The sequence below is a fragment of the Kogia breviceps genome, chromosome 5 (assembly GCF_026419965.1).
Source record: "Kogia breviceps isolate mKogBre1 chromosome 5, mKogBre1 haplotype 1, whole genome shotgun sequence".
Lineage (NCBI taxonomy): Eukaryota > Metazoa > Chordata > Mammalia > Artiodactyla > Physeteridae > Kogia > Kogia breviceps.
Genome location: NC_081314.1, coordinates 118,306,377 through 118,328,259, shown reverse-complemented (window position 1 = coordinate 118,328,259; position 21,883 = coordinate 118,306,377). Strand labels below are relative to the sequence as shown.

The window sequence follows — 21,883 nt, the reverse complement described above, 5'->3', positions numbered from 1 at the left end:
AAGTAGTCTGTCTGTAGAATCCACACTCTAAGCCAGAATACTATAAACACATATACTGGAGAGAGCTGAAATTTCCTAAAACCCTCAAACATTCTTAATGAAAGGAAGAGTGAGGTAATGTCTGAAGTCTAAACATTCAGAATAATACTGTTAAAACTGAATAAATTTACTATTAAAATTGTTGATAAAAATATGCTTTGAAGAGCAATGTTGCTGACCTGTTAAAATTTAAAACATTTAAATGCAAGCTGTATCACAGATATCTGGAGCTTTTGAAATCAATGTTGGTTATAGAAATTCTGCATCTAGTAGTCTTTAGCCTTCCTTATTTTCTCTTTTTTTTTAAATTATTAAAAATAAATCTCCATATGTGATACTGTAGAAATATTATAGGATGTTTGAAGTACGGGTCAAGCCTGTCTTACATGTTTCAAAAGGAATAGACAATATTTTTATGCTACAATTCCCTCAGAAAAACACTTTTAAAAGTGAACGTTTTGAAAAAAATAAATAAATTAAAAAAAATAAATAAAAGTGAACGTTTTGATATCATCAGAGGCTGAAAGAACTTTTCATATGTATGGCAGCTTTCCAACAGGAAGTAGGATTAACTATTCACATCCTAGCTTTCAGTTCAGATTTGTCTTTGGAATGCTAATTATTTAGGGAAGAAGGGTGAGTCATGATTACCAGCCCATAATGAATCTTAAAATGCTATGGGTATATTTCAGAGAACTCTGAGGAAGTCAAGGTCATATGTAGCTACTCTGATAAGGGTGTTAGGGTCTTTAAAAACTAACAATCTCTGAAGCTATCTTTATGCATTTAAGGTGATCTAGTGTGTATGAGACGGATTTAGCTGCCCCCAAATAAGAAATGAAGCAGAAGCAAAACACAGTGCTGGTTATAGTGATTAATATATATTGGAAATATTATTAATGTTACCATATTTTATATATATATATAAATGCAACCATATTATACATATATATCCATATAATATGTTAGTTGTTATATTTTCATGCTAATATATGTGAGTTTTGCCTATTTTTTCCTTGTTTTCAAAAAGATATTATCAGGGAAAGGAAGAGACTAGGGCTCTCAAAAACCAAATTTAACTTCCAGCTTATATTAAAGGGATAGTTTTGTGTCACAAAGGAAAAGAGGACAAATGCACTTAAATAATTATGTGGCAATTACCTTCAATTCCTCTGCTCCTGTTACTCCAGATATTCCAATCACTCACTCCAAAAACAAACAAACAACCAAACAAACAAACCTATTTGAACTCCTAAACCACAAAATAAAATACTAATACTAAAGGGTCCAGGGGCTGGGGATAATAGTGAAGGGGCCTAGCAGCAAGGGTTGCCTATAGGCTGTCTCCTCTTTCTTTTGATAGCTTGAAAGAATTCTGAAGCCCAGGAAGAAGCAAGGGATAGAGCTGAGAGTGGTCAGTTCTTCAAAGAGAAGCAAGGCCTGAACTCTTTCTCACCCCCCACTACCAGGAAATGTGCTATTGGCATTCTCGACCTGGTTAGCCTGACTTTGCTATGCTTTTCTTCAGGCTTTCTCTGCTGTTTCCTGGTTTCTGCTGTGGTTTGGATTTTAACTAGGTTTTCTTTGTTTGGAAGAGGAGATCGAGATGTGTGAGGTAAGGAAAACAAGTGAATAGAAACAGCCACTTAATATCCATGATCTGCCACTGGATTACATTGCAAATCCTTTGCCCTTTTTAAGTTTAGAAGAGGTCTCTTTGCTTACCGCAATCCTCATTTTCCCTTTTATGTGTAGAGCGAAATTCACAGTTTTGAGAACAAGGAGAGCTCTCAGGTTCTCCTTCTCTCTCAACCTTCTCCTTTATCAGAGGAAAATGTCCAGGGCCCCAAATTTTCTCTCATCAAGAACTGAACTCAAGACTTCTGACATCTGTTTACTCAATAACATCCCTTCCTTCTTTAGATACTTTTTGGTGATATCTTTCAAAGATCAGTAATTCTCCTTTATCAGAGGAAAATGTCCAGGGCCCCAAATTTTCTCTCATCAAGAACTGAACTCAAGTCTTCTGACATTTGTTTACTCAATAACATCCCTTCCTTCTTTAGATACTTTTTGGTGATATCTTTCAAAGATCAATAATTCATATATTGAATTTATGGATATAATCCAATAGATTACATTTATTGCATTACAAAAATTCATGCATTTAATTATTGATTAATAAATCATGTAGCCTCTAACTCCAGGATCTCACATTCTATCGTGGGAAACAAGCATTTAAGCCAGGAGTTAGAAAACTTTCTATGAAGGATTAGAGGGCAACCATTTTAGGCTTCGCGGGACATGTATTTTCTGTTTCAACTACTTAACTCTGCCATTGTGGTGGGAAAGCAGTCACAGACAATATGTAAACAAATGAGTCTGGCTGTATTTTAATAAATCTTTATTTACAAAAACAGGTGTCAGACCAAACTCAGACCAAGAGCCATAATTTGCTGACCCCTGATATAAACAAAAGATAATCGCATTACCTCTTATTAGGTGCTTAACTGTGGTATTTATACAGCACAAATTGTTCACGGAGGACACAGCAGGCGAACCTCAGCCAACTAACAAGGGGAGGGGGGACACATTACGGGCTGATGTAATAAGTGCATAGAAGAGAATGCAAATAGGTGACTGGCAGGTGGGTTGACACAGTGGATTGTAGGGGGTGGCACACAGAGATATGAGGAGGCCTACAAGGCCCTAAAGGTTGTGGGTTTCACATGCTCTGCCCAATTTGGACTTGCTATTTTAAATATGGTGTGTTCTACTGAAAACTGGGATCTTCAGAAGCTCAGAGACATGATCCATATGCATTTCAAAATTTCCTTCTGGCTCCAATGGACAAAGGGAATTAAGAGGAAATAGTTCTAATGAAGGTAGATGAAGGTAGGACTGCTGGGAGCATTTTTAACAGATTAGACAAGGGACAAAAAGAGCTTGAAGTGAAACAATACAGCGATAGTGAAGGGGGAAAAAGGTAGGATCAACAAAATGCAGTAACAGACGCAGGAAAGAGGATGACTTGACATTTTGACTTAGGTGTCATTAACCAGATGAGTTGGGTGATACAGTGAGGGCTCACAGAGTCTGAGATGCCTGAGGAAATCCAATGTTTAAGGGATGGCATCACAGAAGTGAGTACAAGAGTCTGACTCCCTCTCTGTTCATTCTCTTAACCACACTGGATCATGGAACACACACACGCACACAACACCACATACACAGAACACACACACACGCACACGCACACGCACACACTCACTCACAAACGGCTAGAAAATGAGACCTCTTCCTAATGCATTCCTGATGCTCTTACCCTGTTCTAGTTTTTCCAAAGCACTCACCAACTGCTTCTACTATAGAGTTGACTTTTAAAAAAATGTTTCTTATTAATCTTCTATCTCCCCTACTAAATGTAACGTTCAGAAGGACAGGAACTTTTATTGACTTTGCTCACTGACGCATCCCAGGCAACTAGGACACTGCCTGTCACACTGTAGGTATTCAATAAATAGGTTTGATGAATAAATAAATTTAAAATTGTGTATATAACTGTCATTTGGAGCACTAACTCTAAGATCTTTATTTAACTGTGGGCTCTATAACATTCCAGCATTTTTTGTCATTTTATTTGGTAAAACGATCATTTCTATTTGGTATTTAAAATAAATCCATTTCACTGTTATACTATTTTTTACATTCAGAAGGTTAATCCTGTATGATTTAGCGAGCTTTCCAAATGGAACTTTGTAATTTTTCAGTCCTGCTGAAGAAACTAGCATTTGGTACTGAGAGATCCCTGCCATCATTTCCTCCTTGATAATTTGGTAGACCTAGGTTGAAAGTTCTTTACAGCAGAAATTAGACATAATTTATATGAGTGTGCATGTGTGTGTGTGAGAAAGCACATCTGTGCACGCACTCATGCACAGAGGCTGGTGCAGAACCCACAGAAGATGCTCATTAAGCATTTTCACAAGATCTGATTAATGAGAAAGCTGAAGTCTACCGTCATGAATATACACATGTAGAGAGGTGGTTATATCATCAGGTCCCAGATTTATCCACGAGAGAATGTTGTTAGGCCAGAGACTGTTTCATGAATGTCTGGGGTATGATTTAGACAGAATTGCCCCGGATGCAAAGACATGCCCTGGTTTAATTCCTGAATCAAGTGGATTTATTCCTTATGAAGACCTCCCTAGCTTTGGAGTCTTTCAGTGGCTGGCTTTGTTTCACAGGTATGAAAACAGGAAGCTAGCAGCAGTACCCAGGAAAGAAAAGACTAGTGCTAATTGTCAAATTTATACAGCATTTGCTAAAGGTGCAACATTTTTTTCACCACTCTTTCTTATTTTTATCTTTTCCAGTTGCAACCACATTATCTAACTACACAAAGCAGGACACTCAATAAGTTAACTGAATTTGAATTAGAAAATGGTTTTGGTCAAAAGGATTTTTTTTCTTACACCTTAAGCTAGAGGTTACTGTTTTTGAAAAGAAAAAATTATCATAGAAAATCCTGAAGCTTGACTCATGTAACTTATACCTTCTTTCAGCCCCTTTCAGCCGCCTGTCACATCAATTTGCGATTTCTCTGTGAATATATTAAAGTTCACTGAATAATAATTACCAAAAAATCATAAATGTAGGATTGAGGTTCATTTTAATGAGAGGGAAAAAAAAAAAAAAACCCTCCGTGTTAACAAGCTACCTAGATTCTCCTTTTATTTCAACACATTTCCCGGCAAATGGAGACTGAACTATGTTGAATTCATAACAAGAACAAACAAACAGACATAAACTACAACAACTTATAAGCCAATGCTGTGTTCAGCAGGTTTCCAAATGAACACTTTTTCTTTGATAGTATCTGTTAACTAGCTATATTTCTTCATCTTCATAAATGCCATCGCTCAATTACTTTAACTCCTTTTAACCATCTGCTAAATCAGCAAGTCTGTCTTTCCCGGTTAAAGTCCTCCCTCTGGTGTCCGCTGACTAAGATGCAACCGCTCCAATCAAGTGCATTTGTATGTAAACAAGCTTGGCTCCACAGCACAACAGAATGGAGTATTTCCGAAATATTTAAACAAATTTCACCTTTAAGTTAAACCTTTTAAGCAAAGAAAGTGATGTCATCGATGAAAACAAGAAGAAATACCTGGAATTCCCCTGAGAATCTACAAAACAAGCAGGATAGTTACCTCCCTCCACTGCTCACAGCTTCGCCTCCTCTCTGATAAGTTACTGGAATGTTACCAAAAAAAAAAAAAAAGGAACAATTAATAGACATGTTTGTGTTTACATATCAAAAGCTATGACATTTATGAGCATACTTCTAGAATGGCATGTTTTCTTCCTTTCTACTTAGAAGCATTGCAAAAATTCATCACAGGAAATAGCAGATTTCCAATTCAACTAGTATTTTTTTTAAGACGGTACAGAATTAGATAAAAGTTATTTTTATTTTCTTTACGTGCCAACAAGGTTGAAAACTAAGCAGAAGCAAACTTCAGTTCACTCTTGTTAACTATAACTATTACACGTTTGTACCTTCACATTCTCATAGATTCCGATTTTGAATTTATTATTAGATCATGTAATTTCATGATTTTATGTAAGTGGAATCTTAAATTTGGGAAGAACAAAACCTACCAGACCGTTTCCCCAGAAATATGAGTACCAGTAAGACAAAGATAAACGTTAAAATAAACCTTCCTTCTCTCCACACACAAAGATGTATGCCAAGTGGTGACTAGTAATGAATGAGACCTAGTTTTTATTGGGGCTTGTGAAAACCCTTCTCGGTATATTTTCATCAGACATGTATACATAGTGAAAATATATTTTAATGCTCTTGAAAGCATTCTCGGCTTAATAAATTACGGGTATAAAATTTAGCCATAAAAGAAAAAGATTTGCACATAGTCAGGGAAGGGGTTAAGGATATTAGCTTTTCTGTAAATACAGACCCATTTTCTAAGAAGAAATATGTTTCTAAAAGCTGCCAAATTCTGCTACTTAGAACTCCAAACTGGGAGTCTGTTAAGCAGAGATAACTGCTCCCAGTGATTATAATAACTGGATTAAAACCAAGAAGGCAAGGCTACAGGTACCTCTTTTACTAAAGGTGAATCGAAAGAAGAGGACCCACTTTGAAAGAAACTGAATGGAATGGAATCTTAGTACTTGGACTTAAGGAAAATGACAAGTTTTATCTTTCACATATGCCGGATGTGTTGGTTACCTTTAAGAATGTTGATTGTAAGGATAGAGAATTACAAGGGAGAGAAATTTTTGTTTGAAAACCTGAAAGCTTACGTTAAGGGAAAAAAATGCACTGCCAAGTCTGAAATAATCAATGTGATCATTAGCATGTTAAATCATGCTGAGGGTAGAAACAGTGTGTCCATCTAATGAAACACATGCAAACAAGGCTAAGATGCAATGCGGAGTCACGAATAAGTAATGGCATTGAAGGAATGACAAGCAACACCAACCATTTCTACTTCAAGTGCATGCCTGGCATGAGTAAATGAAGTACTGTCTTCCACTGTGAGTCCTTTCCCCCCAGCTTACTGTAGAAAGTGAAATAAAAACAGAAACACAATAGTGCACCACATGCCAAACTAACAAAGAAAAGGAGGGGGGGTAAGCGCAAATATATACCTGTTGGTGTGAAGGTAAAAGACGGGACTGAAAAATCAAAACAAAATATAAACCAGTTATTAAGCTGAAGAGAGAAAGGGAACATATCACATTAGTATAAATCAAGCAGACAGCTGAACATAAAACAAATGTAAATCACTAGGCCAGTAGTTCTGACACTCTGATATATGAATAAAACCAAATCTGAGGTTAAAAAAAGAAGCTTGTCTCTGAGGTACCATTTCGAAGGGTCTGACGTTCTAGGATGGGAGGGGGGTGGATTGTGCTGAGTTAGCCTGCAAATGACCCCTGCATTTAGTAATAGAGATTTACCTCATGGATTTGGATTTAGTACAAACAGGAGTCCTCTACTATTAATCATTTCCAAACATTGGATAATGGGTTCTTAAACAAGTATTATCAGGGTCTTGCCTAAACCTTATCTGGAAATCTTAAAGTAAATGCTTATTAAAGTGGGCTAACTATTAGGTGCATTTAAGTATTTATCATCGAAAGAGAGACAGAGGGAAGGAGACAGAGAGAAAGATAGAAAAACAAAATGAGAAAGAAAGAGAGAGGGGGAGGGAGGGAGGAGGGGGGGAGAGAGAGAGAGAGAGAGAGAGAAGAAAGAAAGAAAGAAAGAAAGAAAGAAAGAAAGAAAGAAAGAAAGAAAGAAAGAAAGAAAGAAAGAAAGAAAGAAAGAAAGAAAGAAAGAAAAAAAGAAAGAAAGGAAGGAAGGAAGGAAGGAAGGAAGGAAGGAAGGAAGGAAGAAAGAAAGGAAGGAAGGAAGAAGGAAGGAAAGAAAGAAGGAAGAAAGGAAGGCAGCAAGCAAAGAAAGAACTGGAACAAAATAACCCATAAAACTGAATTGTTTCACTGCCAAGAAATGCCTGATACTTATCATATAAACAGTGTAATGCTACATTTTTGTCATGATAGAAATTTGTGAATGGACAGGAAAAACGGGGAGTTTTAAACTTTAACTTCTCTATTATAGTTTACATTTAGAAGCTTTCTAGAAGTAGGCTGAGCATTTTTTAAAAATACCACACCAAAAGCTGAACAATAGAACAATAATGCCCCTCTGAAAACCTTCACTCTGCAGTTATAAATCTTAATCCAATCAATAATGCCTGAAATTGAACTGCAGACCTCAAAAGTAGCAGCCTTGCCTATGCCACTTTTCCTATCTTCTCTCATTCCTGGGTGTTGGATAACACCACAGCTATTTCCATGTCATTTCATAGAGAGAGGAGGCTGATTTTTTTTTCCAAGCTCTTCACATTAATTTAAAGTAAACACTGCTCTGGTAAAGAAAGCAAGGAAATCTACATTACTTCCTTGCAGACTAAAATTGGCTTTTAAGAAATCCTTAATACACACCAAGTAGAATATTGATGACTTATCACGAATCAAAAAGCTGCCAACAATGTATTTTCCACTTCATATTTGAATGTCTCCAAGAAATTTACTTGAAGCTCTGGGGTTGCAAATTCAAATGCCCGTAGCATCCTTTACAACTGTCACTTGTTACCAAACCATTTTATTTCTAAGCATACTAGGAAGAACAAAAACAAAACCCTCAATGCTTGGGATCCAGTTTATACACTGGGCTTCCTTTGCTGCACAGCAGTCTCTGTCTTAGGAATTCTATTGTGTTTTCTTTCAGTCAGGTCTTTTCAGAGAGTCAATGTAATTTAGCTACAATCAAAAATTCAGAGCCATAGTAACTAGTCCTCATAAAAAATAATAAAGAGATACATTTGAAAGTAAAGCTACTCAAGCAAGAATGCAGTGCCTGAACATTAATTTACAATCAAAAGGACCCAGGCAAAAAATGAAAGGTCCCTGTCAGTATTCCTAGCCAACTGCTAACTTCAGTTTAAGGAATTGAAGAAGAGATGAAAAGAGTTCTGTCTAAATGAAATTTTTACAGCTTGTACACCAAAGGACAACTTAATTCTCAAAGCTCCCGGTAATAAAATAAACTCCCACTACGTGGATGTATGTGGACAAGGGGTACAAGCAGAGAGCTGACCTCCAGATAAATGTAGGGGGGAAATGTTAAAAATGCTCACTATTACCCAAAGCCACACTCTGGTTTGATGGTTTATAGGTCAACAGGCTATTTCTTTAAAATATTTCACTTCCTTTTTTCTTAGAATTACCAGCATTGTTTCGGGCATAGACAATTTAAGATTTCAGGATGCACTTTTAAAAACTGCATACAACCAGAATTATGAAAATGTGCTAACACGGCAAAGTGAGGAAAGCAGAATCAAATGCTCACCAATTACATTTGTAATTATGTTCCATGATTTCTGCTTAAACACAAGCTAGTTAAAAGGACAATGATATTAGTTGAACAGGTTTTGCAGAAAGAGCACATAGGCATTTGCCAGCATGCTTAAAGTACATTAGTATAAGAAAAGAAACATTTCAGAAGGGAAGAGGGTTTCATGTCACATATTTAGATTTCAAGACAAGAGAGAGCATTCAATTGTTACAACTACACAGCTATCATACTTTATGGCCATATAAAATACAGGATTCCTGGGGAATTCAGGAGACTGTGTCTAGATGTTAATTAGTCACTTTTCTTCATTCAAATGGGATTTCAAACACACAACTCCCGACAGCCTGCCCCTGCCCAGCTTCACAACACACACACACACACACACACACACACACACACACACACACACACCCCTTCTCTGCCTTGTCTTTCAGTCAAAGGTTTTATGTGGTAACACGTGTGCCTGACATTGATCTACTTTGTATACGTAAGGAGCACCTGGTCTCTTTGCAGTAATCTCCCAGCCCTCGTGTTCCATTTCACAGGCAGGGATACTGACATTTTGCTTTATCTCTGCCTGGGACACATATCTGAAAAAAACATATTTAAGGATGATAACACTAAGGTGAACGTATGTACATGAGGAGACGGCTGTGGAGCCATGGACAGGAGGCACATTCATGGATTTCCACAGTGTGGGTGATGAATTTGTGTTGACTCTTGCCAAGAGCCCTTGGGACCAAGGGCACAAATATTTCAGACTGTTGTCCCAGACTGTTTTACAAGCGTAGAGGGATATTCAGGAGAACTTTTCACTGAGAAAAGGTCTAGCTAGCACTAACAAATTCTGACTTTGCCATATCATTGATCAGAGAAAATGACTTGGCCAAGCCACGTAGGAAATGTTCACTTAGGAAATATGTAGACAGTTTTTTGTAAAGGGTGGTGATGGTGCAGGGGGGTATGTGTTTACTGGTCATCCTCTTTAAATTTGTTTTGCAGCAAAAGTGTTATCTTAGACTAAAGTATGGACCCTGTAACTAGGGTGAATGTAAAATTTGCCATCCAAAAACTAGGACAATTTTAAGAGCCAAAGGAGCACTGTAAATAATTTAGTTGGACTAAAGACATAAATTGGGACGGTGGCCTGAAAACTGGGACTTACAATCACCCTGCCTTAGAGCCCAGATCTGATGCCCAGAGCTGATGAAGCTATTTGAGGAGAGAAAGGCAAAAGGATTATCTATATCTGAGAAATATAGATAACCTCAACCTCATCAAAAAATATCAAATACAAACCACCAATCTACAGACTTTGAGAATATGCGGTAAAAGTGTCCGTGAAATCCTTAGCATAATTGGCTCATCCATAAAATTGTAAACAATTGCAGCCAAATAAACCTTCTCTTCTAAACTGTAAACACATTTTTAACAAATCATCATCACCCATTAACAGTATATACATATTCAGCTCTGCAACTTTAAATTTAACAATAAAAAGGTACTAAACCTCCTCTCTCTGAAAACTGAAGCACATTTATTAAGAAACTATTTTATAAATAATCGGAACATCATTATTTATAAATAATCTCTTTAGCTTTACAAAGGGCAACAACACTCCCTTCAAAGTTGTGTGACAGTCCAAAGCTTGTATTTATAATTCCTGTGACAAGGAGATTAAAAATTTTCCTCCAGAATATGAAGTAATAAAGTAATCCCCTAAGAGAACAAGGGAATGGTATCACAACGAAGTGTAGACCTACCCTGGTGAAATACATTTTAAAGGAACTGGGCTTGAAATTGATAAGCCTATTTGTAGTACTGATACTCAAGAGGAGGTTACACCTAGATATTGCAATAAAAGAAAAGCACTTTTGAAAATCTTTATATATTAAAATAATTTAATATAGGATATGATAACCATGAATAACTTGGAGTCACAGATCAAAATGAAGAGTTTAGTCAACATAGCAAAATATGGAAAACTTTGGAAAACGAATACCTTTTCTGATACCCGCATAAGTACTAGTCAGCCCATTTCTCTTCTTCCGGTGTCGATAGAGCCAGATGCTAAAAACCATAAGAATGATCCAACAGGCGGCCCCGATTCCTGCGATGAACGCTGGCTGCTTCACAACGTCTGAGATCTGCTGAGCAAGGCTGACTAGGTCCTCAGGTGACACGGGGTTTCCATGAGAATCTGAAAAGCCGTCTTTGGGTTAATTTGGGTGTAAAACTCAAGGAGACAATGAAAAAAAATTGTGCATGCGTGTGTGTGTGTGTGTGTGTGTGTGTGTGTGTGTGTGTATCTCCCCTCCTCCCACCCTTGAATAGTCTAAGATGCTTAACTGCCTCAGAAACACATTGTTTGAAATTATGTTTAGAAGGGTCTATAAAAAGTAGAATCATTAATAAAAAACTAATGAAAAATTAAAATCATGTTACCATTGAAAGAACTATGAAAAATCTTCCTTTTAAAATAATAACCATGGCCAGCAATAGCTATAAGAACGTTTATTAAATATGGGCAAGAATTATCAAGTGTTATGAATAGTCAAAAAGTCCCCTGTTTTCTGTCAGCTATTGTGATTCAACAATTAAAAATTGATAGAATTTATGGCTATTCTCGGAGCAACTAAGCCCATGTGCCACAACTACTGAGCCCGTGTGCCACAACTACTGAAGCCATGCATTTGACTCTGACAATGTTCTGCTAACACCACCTGCTTTAAAGTAGAAACATTTGTTTCAGTCCAAAACTCTATTTTTTTCCAAGAAAAATAACTGGTATAACTCATTAGTTATGAATAACATTTCTCAAACAGAAGAAAATGCTTACTGACTATTTTTTCTTATTAAATGACATTGCATCCTGTTAAGACACTGGCAGGTAAAATAAGCAGCATTCACTGGCTAAGGAAACAGTCTTAGGAAAATAGCACCCCTTTCTACGTAAAAAGGCTAAACCGCTACTCACGTTGTGCGTGCGTGTGTTTTTTATTTGTTTTTTTTCTTGAACAGAATTCCAGATTTCATTCTATGGAGGGTCAAGTCTGAAAAACCTATTTTCACAAGCAGTTGCCGTCACCTGCCTTCAACTGTTTGTTGACTGAAAGTTTTATTTCATGTTCCAGACTCTTTTATCTATGGTATCCTTCATCCTCTGAAAGTTCACCAAGCTGACTCTTCTTTTTATTTCTACTACACCCTTTGTATCTGCTAGGTTTATAGATTTCATGGCTATTTGTGCAAGGTTAAGTTGGGTAGCTTCAGATTTTTATGGAGACAGCCAAGAGAGGTTCCATGCAGGCGACCAGATGGGCTTAACAGAATAAAGTGTGGTGTGACTAATGAATTAAAATGGCCTCTCTGTACCTCAGTCTTTGTCTCACTGCAGCTGAGGCTATATTAAGATATGGAAAATTGGAACACATCTATAATTTCAAGGAAACCAATCTGACCCTTAAATCCCATGATTTAAATCTTAAATAAATAAAATTACACATGGTCCTTTTTCTAATTCATATTTGAAAACCCAGTACTGGAAGTCATATATTATACAAAATAAGTAAATGACATGACAATGTATAAGGTCATCACCATGTAACTGTTAATTTCAGTTTTAATAAGTTAATACTGACTTTTCACAAAACTAGGCAACTATTTGAGTAAAAAGATCCACGTTCAGACTGTTTTCCCCCATACCTTAGATAACGTTGTAACAGATGCATCAAGCAATTTTTAAACAGTTTTTGGTATTGCCTTAAAATTTTGGAATAAATGAACCAGAAATAAACCACGAAGCTCTTTTTGCTTAAAAGTTGTGTATGCTATAATCTCTGTTGAAAAAAAAAGTGCTAGTTGTAAAAGATAACCCCAAAATCAAATTCTGGCCAATGGCTGTGGCAGAAGCAGCAAGCTCTCCACTAAAGACTTGAATGGTACTCTCATAGCATAGAGCTGTTGGGAGGTAGCTCCCTAGCCAGTTACTTGATTTTGCAGTGTTGCCAATTCATCTGTTTGGAATCACAAGACCAAGTTCTGTGCAGCAATGACGTGCACCATTTCCAGACATGTGCCATTTAAACCCTCCTCCACCCTATGTGTTTCTTTTCTTCCTTTCTTCTGGCCCAGGGTCAACCTTGGAAGCCCCATGTTAAAGAAGGGACGCCTTATCAGCCTGTGACCCTCCATAGCTACAACCATTGGACTTCAGGTAGACTTTATTATATTACACTCCAGAAGTTCTGCAAGTGTTATCTGTTACAGCAGGTAGCAGTCTTAACACTGGAACATCAATAGCCGTTTCCAAATTGAATGCAAAGTTCATTACATATAGCAACCAAGTTTATTCACAGTGGAATTTTGTTCTGAAATAATTTCTAAGATGTCATCAATATTATCAACATGCAACAGTACTATATACTTATTTGTGATATATAAAGATTCATGTATCTGATTCATTTTCATAATTTAGCACCTGGCGTGAAATATTACTAATGCTTAACTTCTGATGTGTTAGGAACAAACAAAGTTGACTATATACTTCTTCGTATCTTACTTAATTTAAATGTCACCTCTTAATATCTGACCCTTTTCTCTCCCCTTTCCATTTATAATTTTGTTGCTGTTTTTTTGTTGTTTGTTTCAGATTTTACTGGTAACCAATAAATTTGAATTTTATGTTCATGCCACATTGTCTATCAGGAAGTGTGGTAACTAAGGCTTCTGTCAGGTTTTTGTGTTTCTTTTTTATACATCTAAGCACTTTTGAAGCACACATTGCATTTTTAACTTTCTAAGTAATTAGCATATGTCATATTCCAATGCTCTTTTACATATCAATCTATCTTTTGTTATCAAAAGCAATACAATTTTAAATACACATAAATGGTGAACATAAATTGCACATTGCTGAAAACTTCCAATACCTAGTTTAAGTTTAGCGAGGAAGTTTTTTGTTCTTTTTTTAAACCCAAACCACTGTAAGTTACATGCAGGTGCAGACTGCGTCTTTCCTGTTCCCTGAGGTATCCTTGTTGCTCAATTAATAGTATTTATTGAAAAGATGAAAAAATTCAATAGGACAGGATTAGGGTGACACAATACTGACAGCCTTTTGCTTAAAGTATCATTTAAAAATGTGTGCTTGGATAAGTTTAAATTTAGTTGTGATATTCTAGATAGGTCAAATAAAGCTAACACCATCATTTTCAGAATTCTATTGCCACATTCCATAGCCTACTCAACTTGCAATGGTTGGCTCCACTATATACCAAAAAGAAAAGCAGGACAGTGGGTACACTGCTATGTCTTTCAAACCAGATCTGCACTGGCACTCACCTAACTGGATGAACTGAGGCTCACTCTTCACCCCGGCTCCGGCCCCAGTGCTGGCTGCCACCTCTACGCTATACCGGATCCCAGGAACCAGTGAGGGAATAACCACAGAAAAGGTGGAACCATCTACTGTCTTGTTTATATGGTATCGAGTTTCATTGCCCAGACACCAAACCTATAAGAAGAACACAACAAATTATGTAAGTTAATGCAAAGGTCAGCACTGTGGTTTGAGACCTAGTAGTGTGGTTTTAGACTTAGACAGACTTCAGACCTATCATGAACCTAATGTAGGAAGTTTCAAAAGTCATTTTCCCCTGGATCTAGTTCTGAGAAGACTCTTCTAGTCAAACCTAGTAGTATCTTAGTAGTACCTTAAAGACCTCCTTGAACTTTCTTATATACTTTTAAGGGATTATACCAGGTGATTCTACAAAAGTTTCTACAAAGGATTATATCAGATGATTCTACAAATGATTCTACCAAGACCCTGGTTCTTAGTAACCTTATCATCAGGATTTTTTGTTTTTTAACACCTAGAAATTATATGCCAGGAAAAAATAAAAGGAACTTGCAAAAAGCTGTATACATCTAGATAAAGAACAATAACTTACCTATTATCATTCAGTATTTGCTTTCCTACTATGGACTTGCATAATACTAGCTGACCGGATATCACAAAACAAAAATGAGTAGGAAACTGTGTCTAATACTTTACTTCAGCAGTTCTCTAGATAAAATTACCTGGTGCTGTCACAGTCCCATCACCTTTCATGTCAAAACCGAGAAACAGTTGATTTAAAAAGAAAGAGCTTCTGAATAATCTAAAGTATCTTGGCATAAACACGGTTTTTAAAAATAAAACCGAACATAAAGAGTAAGGATCATCCTAGGATTTATTCCACCTATGGTAGGTTGAACTATCATCAATAAAAGAAAAATAGCACTCTGATCTTGTATTTACAGTAATATTAATTAGCCTTTAATAACATATATAAAGAATAACAATACATATTTGATTTAAAAGAAAAATATTCTCATAATAAGAAAATTATTGTATGTCTCATTAACTTTGATATTTGTGGCAGGAAATTATTTTCAGGAAATGAAGATTTCTGAACTATGCTATAATCCTTAATTTAAATTTCACTAAAGGATTATTTAATTATTAGAGTGATCTTTTGCAATGTTATAGAGCTTGAATATGATGCATGACAGTACTTGGACTCAGTTTGTATAAGAAAATGATCCATGGAGTAGTAAAACATGCTCTACATTCTTTATGATGTCCTTAAGCAAGATGTAGGATTAGTTTCAAGTAGCCTATGGTCTAAACTGTAACAGGAAATGGGATTTAAAATAAACCTAAGAGTGTCAGTGTCCTCTATCACACGGGCAAGAACCTTTAATTTTTTTCTTTGAAAGTTAACATTATTTTAATATAATTTCAATGCATAATACCAACAAATCGTCAGACTCTATACCAGGGTCTGACCATTTGGAAATAAAGAGTCCTTTGTGATTTTTTTCCCCCTCAATTACATTACACAGCTGAACCAAAGCCACAAACTGATTTTGTATCAGTCAATCAGGTTGGGAAAGGCATTTTATTATTTTAAATTGACCATGAAGTTAAGTGAAATCCACCCTTTCATATTTCTTTAGGAGAGAAATGAGTTTTGACTCTTCGGGGAAAATGCCTACATTACACAATTTTGCTTAAGAGCTGAGACATCGCCGCATTCTGTATGCTTAAAATTCTCTATGATGGTTTATTTTTCTGGACTGAACCATAGCACCCCATCACTTCCCAGTCTTGAAATAACCTTGAAACTCATGAGAAGGCACTTGAAAGTGTAGAGACTCTTACCTTTTAATGACTCAGTTACAGTAGAAGATCTATTTGAAATACCCTAAAATACCCGCAGCACATTTATGGCAGTATTTTAAATACTTTAAAAATATGTCGCCCTTTTAAAGCACATGCAACTGTCATACAGAGGTTTTTAGTTTGTTTTTAAAAATCATTTAAAAATAAACTGTTAAACCTAAAATTGAGCTCAGTATATTTGGTCATTGTACAAATTAATTTGGTACTCAAAAGTACATTTATGGCCTTTATTTGGGCCTTACCCAAACGTGCACATCAGAATCACCTGGAAAGATCTACCAAAATATATATGCAAGGGCCTTATTAGACTTACTGAATCAGAATCTCTGAGAATGGTGGCCAGGCAACTACATTTGGAAAATGATTCCGTAAGTGATTCTGATGTTAGCATGTAACTACCTGTAGAAGGTAAATGTGTTTACCTTCTTAGCATCAGTTTCATATCAATAAACATATATAAATTTTTACATATATGAGATAATTTACTAAGTATCATAATTTAGCTAGTAACTAGAAAAATACTGAGGTATAATAGACATATAAGGCAGTGTCTATAGAAATACATGTTTTGCAGTTAAAAGTCTTCTAGTATGTAGTGTGTTTACATAAGTGTTGAAAAATACACATAAAATTCACTCTCTATTGAGATTTCCCTAATTCAATCTATCGTTTATTCATTTATCATAGCTCATTAAAACTGTGCTTTAATGTGTATTCATTAACAGGATAAATCTCATGTCCTTAATTTTTACTGTACCTTGGCATGCTTGAAAATATTTGCTGGAGATGAATCTATGTCAAGCCTCTCTAAATTCAATGATTAGAGCTGATAACTTCACAGGTAAAAATAATTACTCAGAATCACTGGATTACATTACTTGACAATACATCATATGTTTAAAAAATTCATTTAAATATATACAGAAGTTTATAATTGGATTTCCTCTGAGACATAAAATTTTGTTTAGAGATGAAAACAAGTTTTATAAAAAAATTTTCAGGCATAATAAAATAATTTTTCCAACTTAGCTCCAACGTGACAAAATTCCAAACATGTTAAAAGAAAGAAATCAAACCATATCTGATACAATTCCATGGGCAAACTAATTCTGCAAAATGTATTTAAGCTGTTTTTTTTAAGAGGAAAAAAAGATTCTTTTATTAGCCTTTACGTTTGTTGTTTGTATGAAATTATATGTACCTATATGTACTGTGACCAGGTAAATTCTGTCTTTTAAATTCTTTTTTTCAAATGACTTAAGAAAAAATTATTCCACAATTATTGAATAAACAGGAAAGTATTTTAAAAATAATTTTACATGCTGCTGTATGAACCAGAAGATGGCGCCAAATATCCAGGAACAATTTAACCAAGCTTCCTTTTTTTTTTTTTTTTTTCCTGCAGGGGAGAGCGGTGTCCATCAGTAAATTGCTATATATGTATTTACCTTATACTCTTGGACCATTCCATTCTGAGTATCTTCAGGAGGTGGGTGCCAACTCACAAGAATTGCAGTTCCATTCCCATCATGCTTTGATACAGTTACACGTTGGGGTGGGGCGCTGGGTACTAAGGAATTGTTTTAAAAAGTAGATATATTATGAGCACATCAGAGAACACTGAAAGCAGGCATTTAACATGTAAACAAAAACATATAAAATTTATATCCATATATGTATATGTTTTAAAGATGTATCTCATCCACTTTGAATAGTCCCAAACTATCTGTTTTTCCTCAATATCGCTAACCTATTGTTATTGTGAGTTTTCCATAACCAAAGTTATATAGATTATCTCCACAAAACATCCCAGGAGAATTCCTCTTTCTCCTACCCTGTAACCCTAGTCCCATGTTCTCCCTAAAAATGTTCAAAAGTATAAAGAGAAATACTAACCATCCATGTTATTAATTGTATCCTATAATTTACTGTAATCAAAGTAATAAAGACGTTTTAGGAAAAATTCTGGTTATTTTTAAAGAGTACACTTGTGACATGTAACCTTTAACCTTTACATAAATACTAATTTTTAATCTCTAGTTATAGAGTGTCCAAACATACTGGTTTGTCTAGAGCTGAGGGGTTTCCAGGGACATTAGGCATAAAATGCTAAGCCCGAAAGGTCCTGGGCAAACCAAAACATTACTCACCTTATTTACAGATCATCACTCAAAATAACATTTGATAAATGAATGAAAAATAATTAATGGAAAGACAAGCAAGTTGAGGATAATTCCATCTTTAAATGTGAATTTCAGTTCTAAATAATTAAATATATCCAATGTCATTAAGTAATACAGTGTACACATTCGCACATTTTTAGATAGGCCACTACTAAAGCAAGTCAAGTAAAATAGAATTTTGGTTTTTAGTAGTTCTAATCAAATAAATTCTATTAACAAAATACAATGCTTACTGTTAAAACAGTTAATAATTAATGTCGCTAATATTATGACTTAATGTCATTAATATTTTTCCATTAAGTTAATAAAAGCCTAACAAAAGTTTTGCAATGCATAGTAACCGCACATTTCGTTATACTTGCCTTCTTCTAGGGTTTTAGCAAATTTAATTTCACTATCTGCTCCTTGAAATTCATTAAAAAAAGGACGAGCCTTAATTTCATAGTTGACTCCTTTTTTGAGATCAGGAATAACCACGCTATTTTTGGTTGGAGCCCTCACTTCAAAAACTAACCACTCCGATTCACCATGGCTGGCTCCAAATGGGCGATAAAGAATTTTGTATCCTTGAATATACTGAGACTGTTGGTCCACCTATTAAAATGACAAATAAAAATGCAATCATTTATGTCCTTTTATTGACTTTTTAGAAAATTATGAAAATTAAATGTGACACAATGCAAAAAAAGTTCTATCTGACTTCATTCCACAGTTTTCTAGTTTACATAAAGTAGAATATTAAGAATAAATCACTATCTTTTGTAATATATCTGCTTTTTCAGCTTGTATGTATAATATTAGATATTAATTTCTATGCTTCATGCAGAAATGTGAAATGTGAAATGCTTCATGGCGCTTCCACAACAGATATCTAGAGGTAAGTCAGAGTGTCAAGGGAGTGAGGAAATAAAATGTATTTTTCCACTTCCTAATTTTAAAAGACTACTTAATATTATTCAGAAATACTTTTCAGTTTAAAAAATTCATATGCTAATGATCCTATTATTATAGTACTATGAATATATAACTTGTTTTGTCTGAGACTAGTAAAGTTCATTACTGCAGCATAATATACAATATACACAAGATGAACTTTTTCTCTGTTTAAAGCCATTTCACAGCTACCATAATAAACAACGCTTACATTATTAAGTTATCATTGGTAGAGAGGTAAGCAACAGATATCTATAATTTAACTATCTGTTGCATCTCTACATATATACATATATTTTTTCATGTAATGATCTTCCAAAGTCATCTGCTTACTAAAACTGAGATCAAATATTATGGCAGCAACAATGACTCACTGTCCAGTGCACTTCGACCGAAGAGGAAGAAAGGACGGTGGGGTTGTGGAGATGCAGTACAACATCTCCCAGTTCTCGCTGGACCTGCTTGTGATCCACCCCCTGACTTGTTGGCGGAACATCTGCAACAATCCAAGGAGACTGTGTGAGATCCTAGACAATGCAACTGACTTGAATGAAAGCATGGGGGAAACAATCCTTTCATTCATAGAAAATCTCAGAAAAGAAGAATCATTCCAACTGTGAAGGATAATTCCAACCTGTGATACAGAATAAAACAGGAACAACTTAACCTTTTTATTAGAATCAGGAGGATAGGACATATAGAGAGAGACAACAGCAGAGTGCATGGAGACAGCAATAAAGAGCAGGAGGGAAAGATAACAATGGCAAACAGCAGCATTTGAGGGCTCCTCCTAGCACGTAATGATCACTTTCTTGCCAAAGATGAGGAGCCTATGCAATCTCCTCTGAGTTTGTTACATAACTTTCTGTACTGATCCTAACTGTGCCAGAAAGAAAGAGCCAGGATTTGCAGCACAGCAGATGAGTAATGGAGAGAATGGAAACACGTAAGTGAAAAGCAAGCACAAAAAGACATCCTCACCTTATAAGATGAACCTGGATAGCTTCCCAAATAAGATATATGATAAGTTAATGGTTATGATGGAGGATACAGGAACCACCAACAGAATAGGATAGGATAGGATAAGATAGAATAAAACAATAGAACAGAACAAAACAAATCTGATGAGAAAAGAGTACTTAACATCTATTTAATTGATGGTTTGGTTTAGTTTAGTTATTGTATCACTGTCAAAAAGGGTCAATAAAGAGTTCTAAATCTCAAGAACACTAACATTTTTGGAAAGGAGACCAAGGACATAGCAAGAATTAAACTGCTACTAGTGTTCATTTATGTTGCGCTTTTTTCCCAACAAGAAAGTGTTTTGTTAAACTTACTAAAAAGTCTGTACTTGATAAAAATTGCCTGTTTCTAAAGAGATTTTCTAAATACAGATGCTTTGCTTTGTTTACAGTAGTAAAAGGGAACACAGGATGAACAAGAGAAGAAAATTAAGATTTTTTTAATATCCAGAATTCTCCTTCTCAAAGTACTGTATCTTGGCACATTTATTCTGGATTACTTTCCATCGCATAAGCAACAGAAACAAGAATTTTAGTTTTATGAATGATTAAATACTTTTAAAGAACTGAGGTCGGATAGAAAACAAAAACATGAATATTAAAAATGTGGTTGGGGACTTCCCTGGGGTTCCAATGGTTAAGACTCCACGCTGCCAGTGTTCAAGGAAGGGAACTTGGCTACAGAAAGACTGAACACCTGCTCCAAGGCCACAGCATCCATGAGCAGGCAGTAAAAGCCAGGCCTTTGGACACAAATCATGCACACTCTTTTCACTACCCCAGACCACCTTATTCATGGGATCTAAGTTTCTTGTTTAAGAATGGAAGTCAACTGGAAGTTTATACTTCTTTGCAAACTTCCAGTTGCAAAATAAATGACTCACAGTTATGAAATGCACAGGGTGGGGTATGTAGTCAATAACTATGTAATGTCTTTGTATGTTGACACATGGTAACTAGACATTGTGGTGATCACTTTGAAATGTATAGAAATATCGAATGACTATGTTATGTAACAGGAACTAACACAGTGTTGTAGGTCAATTATACTTCAAAAACAAACAAGCAAACAAACAAACTCATAGAAAGAGAGAAGAGATTTGGAAAAAAAAAAAAAAAAAAAAAAAAGACTGAGCTTCCACTGCAGGGGGTAAAGGTTCAATCCCTGGCTGGGAACTAAGATTCCCACATGCCTCATGGCATGGCCAAAAAAAAAAAAAAAAAAATGACGTCAGCTATATGGGAAAAGAATCTAAAAAAGAATGGATATACGCATATGTATATATAAATGATTGACTTTGCTGTACATATGAAACTAACACAACAGTGTAAGTCAGCTATACTCCAATAAAAATTTTAAAAAATGAGGTTGGTAAGTATGTTTGATGAAGTCCATGGAAGGCAGGCAAATGAAAGACAAGACAGAACAAGAGTGCTATTCAAAACCCTTAGATGTAATAACCTTGATTTATAAACTTATAAATAAGCAAAATGAGAAAACCTGAGATAGTTTTGGCTT

General features: G+C 35.5%; 1 protein-coding gene across 15 annotated transcripts in view; it reads right to left on the bottom strand.

The window, feature by feature from the left end:
• ROBO1 (roundabout guidance receptor 1) overlaps positions 1 to 21,883 on the bottom strand; it is a 1,123,100-nt gene that overhangs the window by 51,605 nt on the left and 1,049,612 nt on the right. For 10 of the 15 annotated variants that reach the window (XM_067034889.1, XM_067034895.1, XM_067034892.1 and 7 more), the window contains 7 exons: positions 19,717 to 19,838; positions 18,772 to 19,003; positions 17,675 to 17,796; positions 14,339 to 14,510; positions 10,998 to 11,195; positions 6,721 to 6,747; positions 5,256 to 5,298 (listed from right to left, as the gene is read on the bottom strand). In XM_067034889.1, the coding sequence (XP_066890990.1) occupies positions 5,256 to 5,298; positions 6,721 to 6,747; positions 10,998 to 11,195; positions 14,339 to 14,510; positions 17,675 to 17,796; positions 18,772 to 19,003; positions 19,717 to 19,838 (916 nt within the window). The remainder of the gene's footprint in view (positions 1 to 5,255; positions 5,299 to 6,720; positions 6,748 to 10,997; positions 11,196 to 14,338; positions 14,511 to 17,674; positions 17,797 to 18,771; positions 19,004 to 19,716; positions 19,839 to 21,883) is intronic. The other 5 variants (XM_067034886.1, XM_067034888.1, XM_067034894.1 and 2 more) reach the window with 1 other exon arrangement.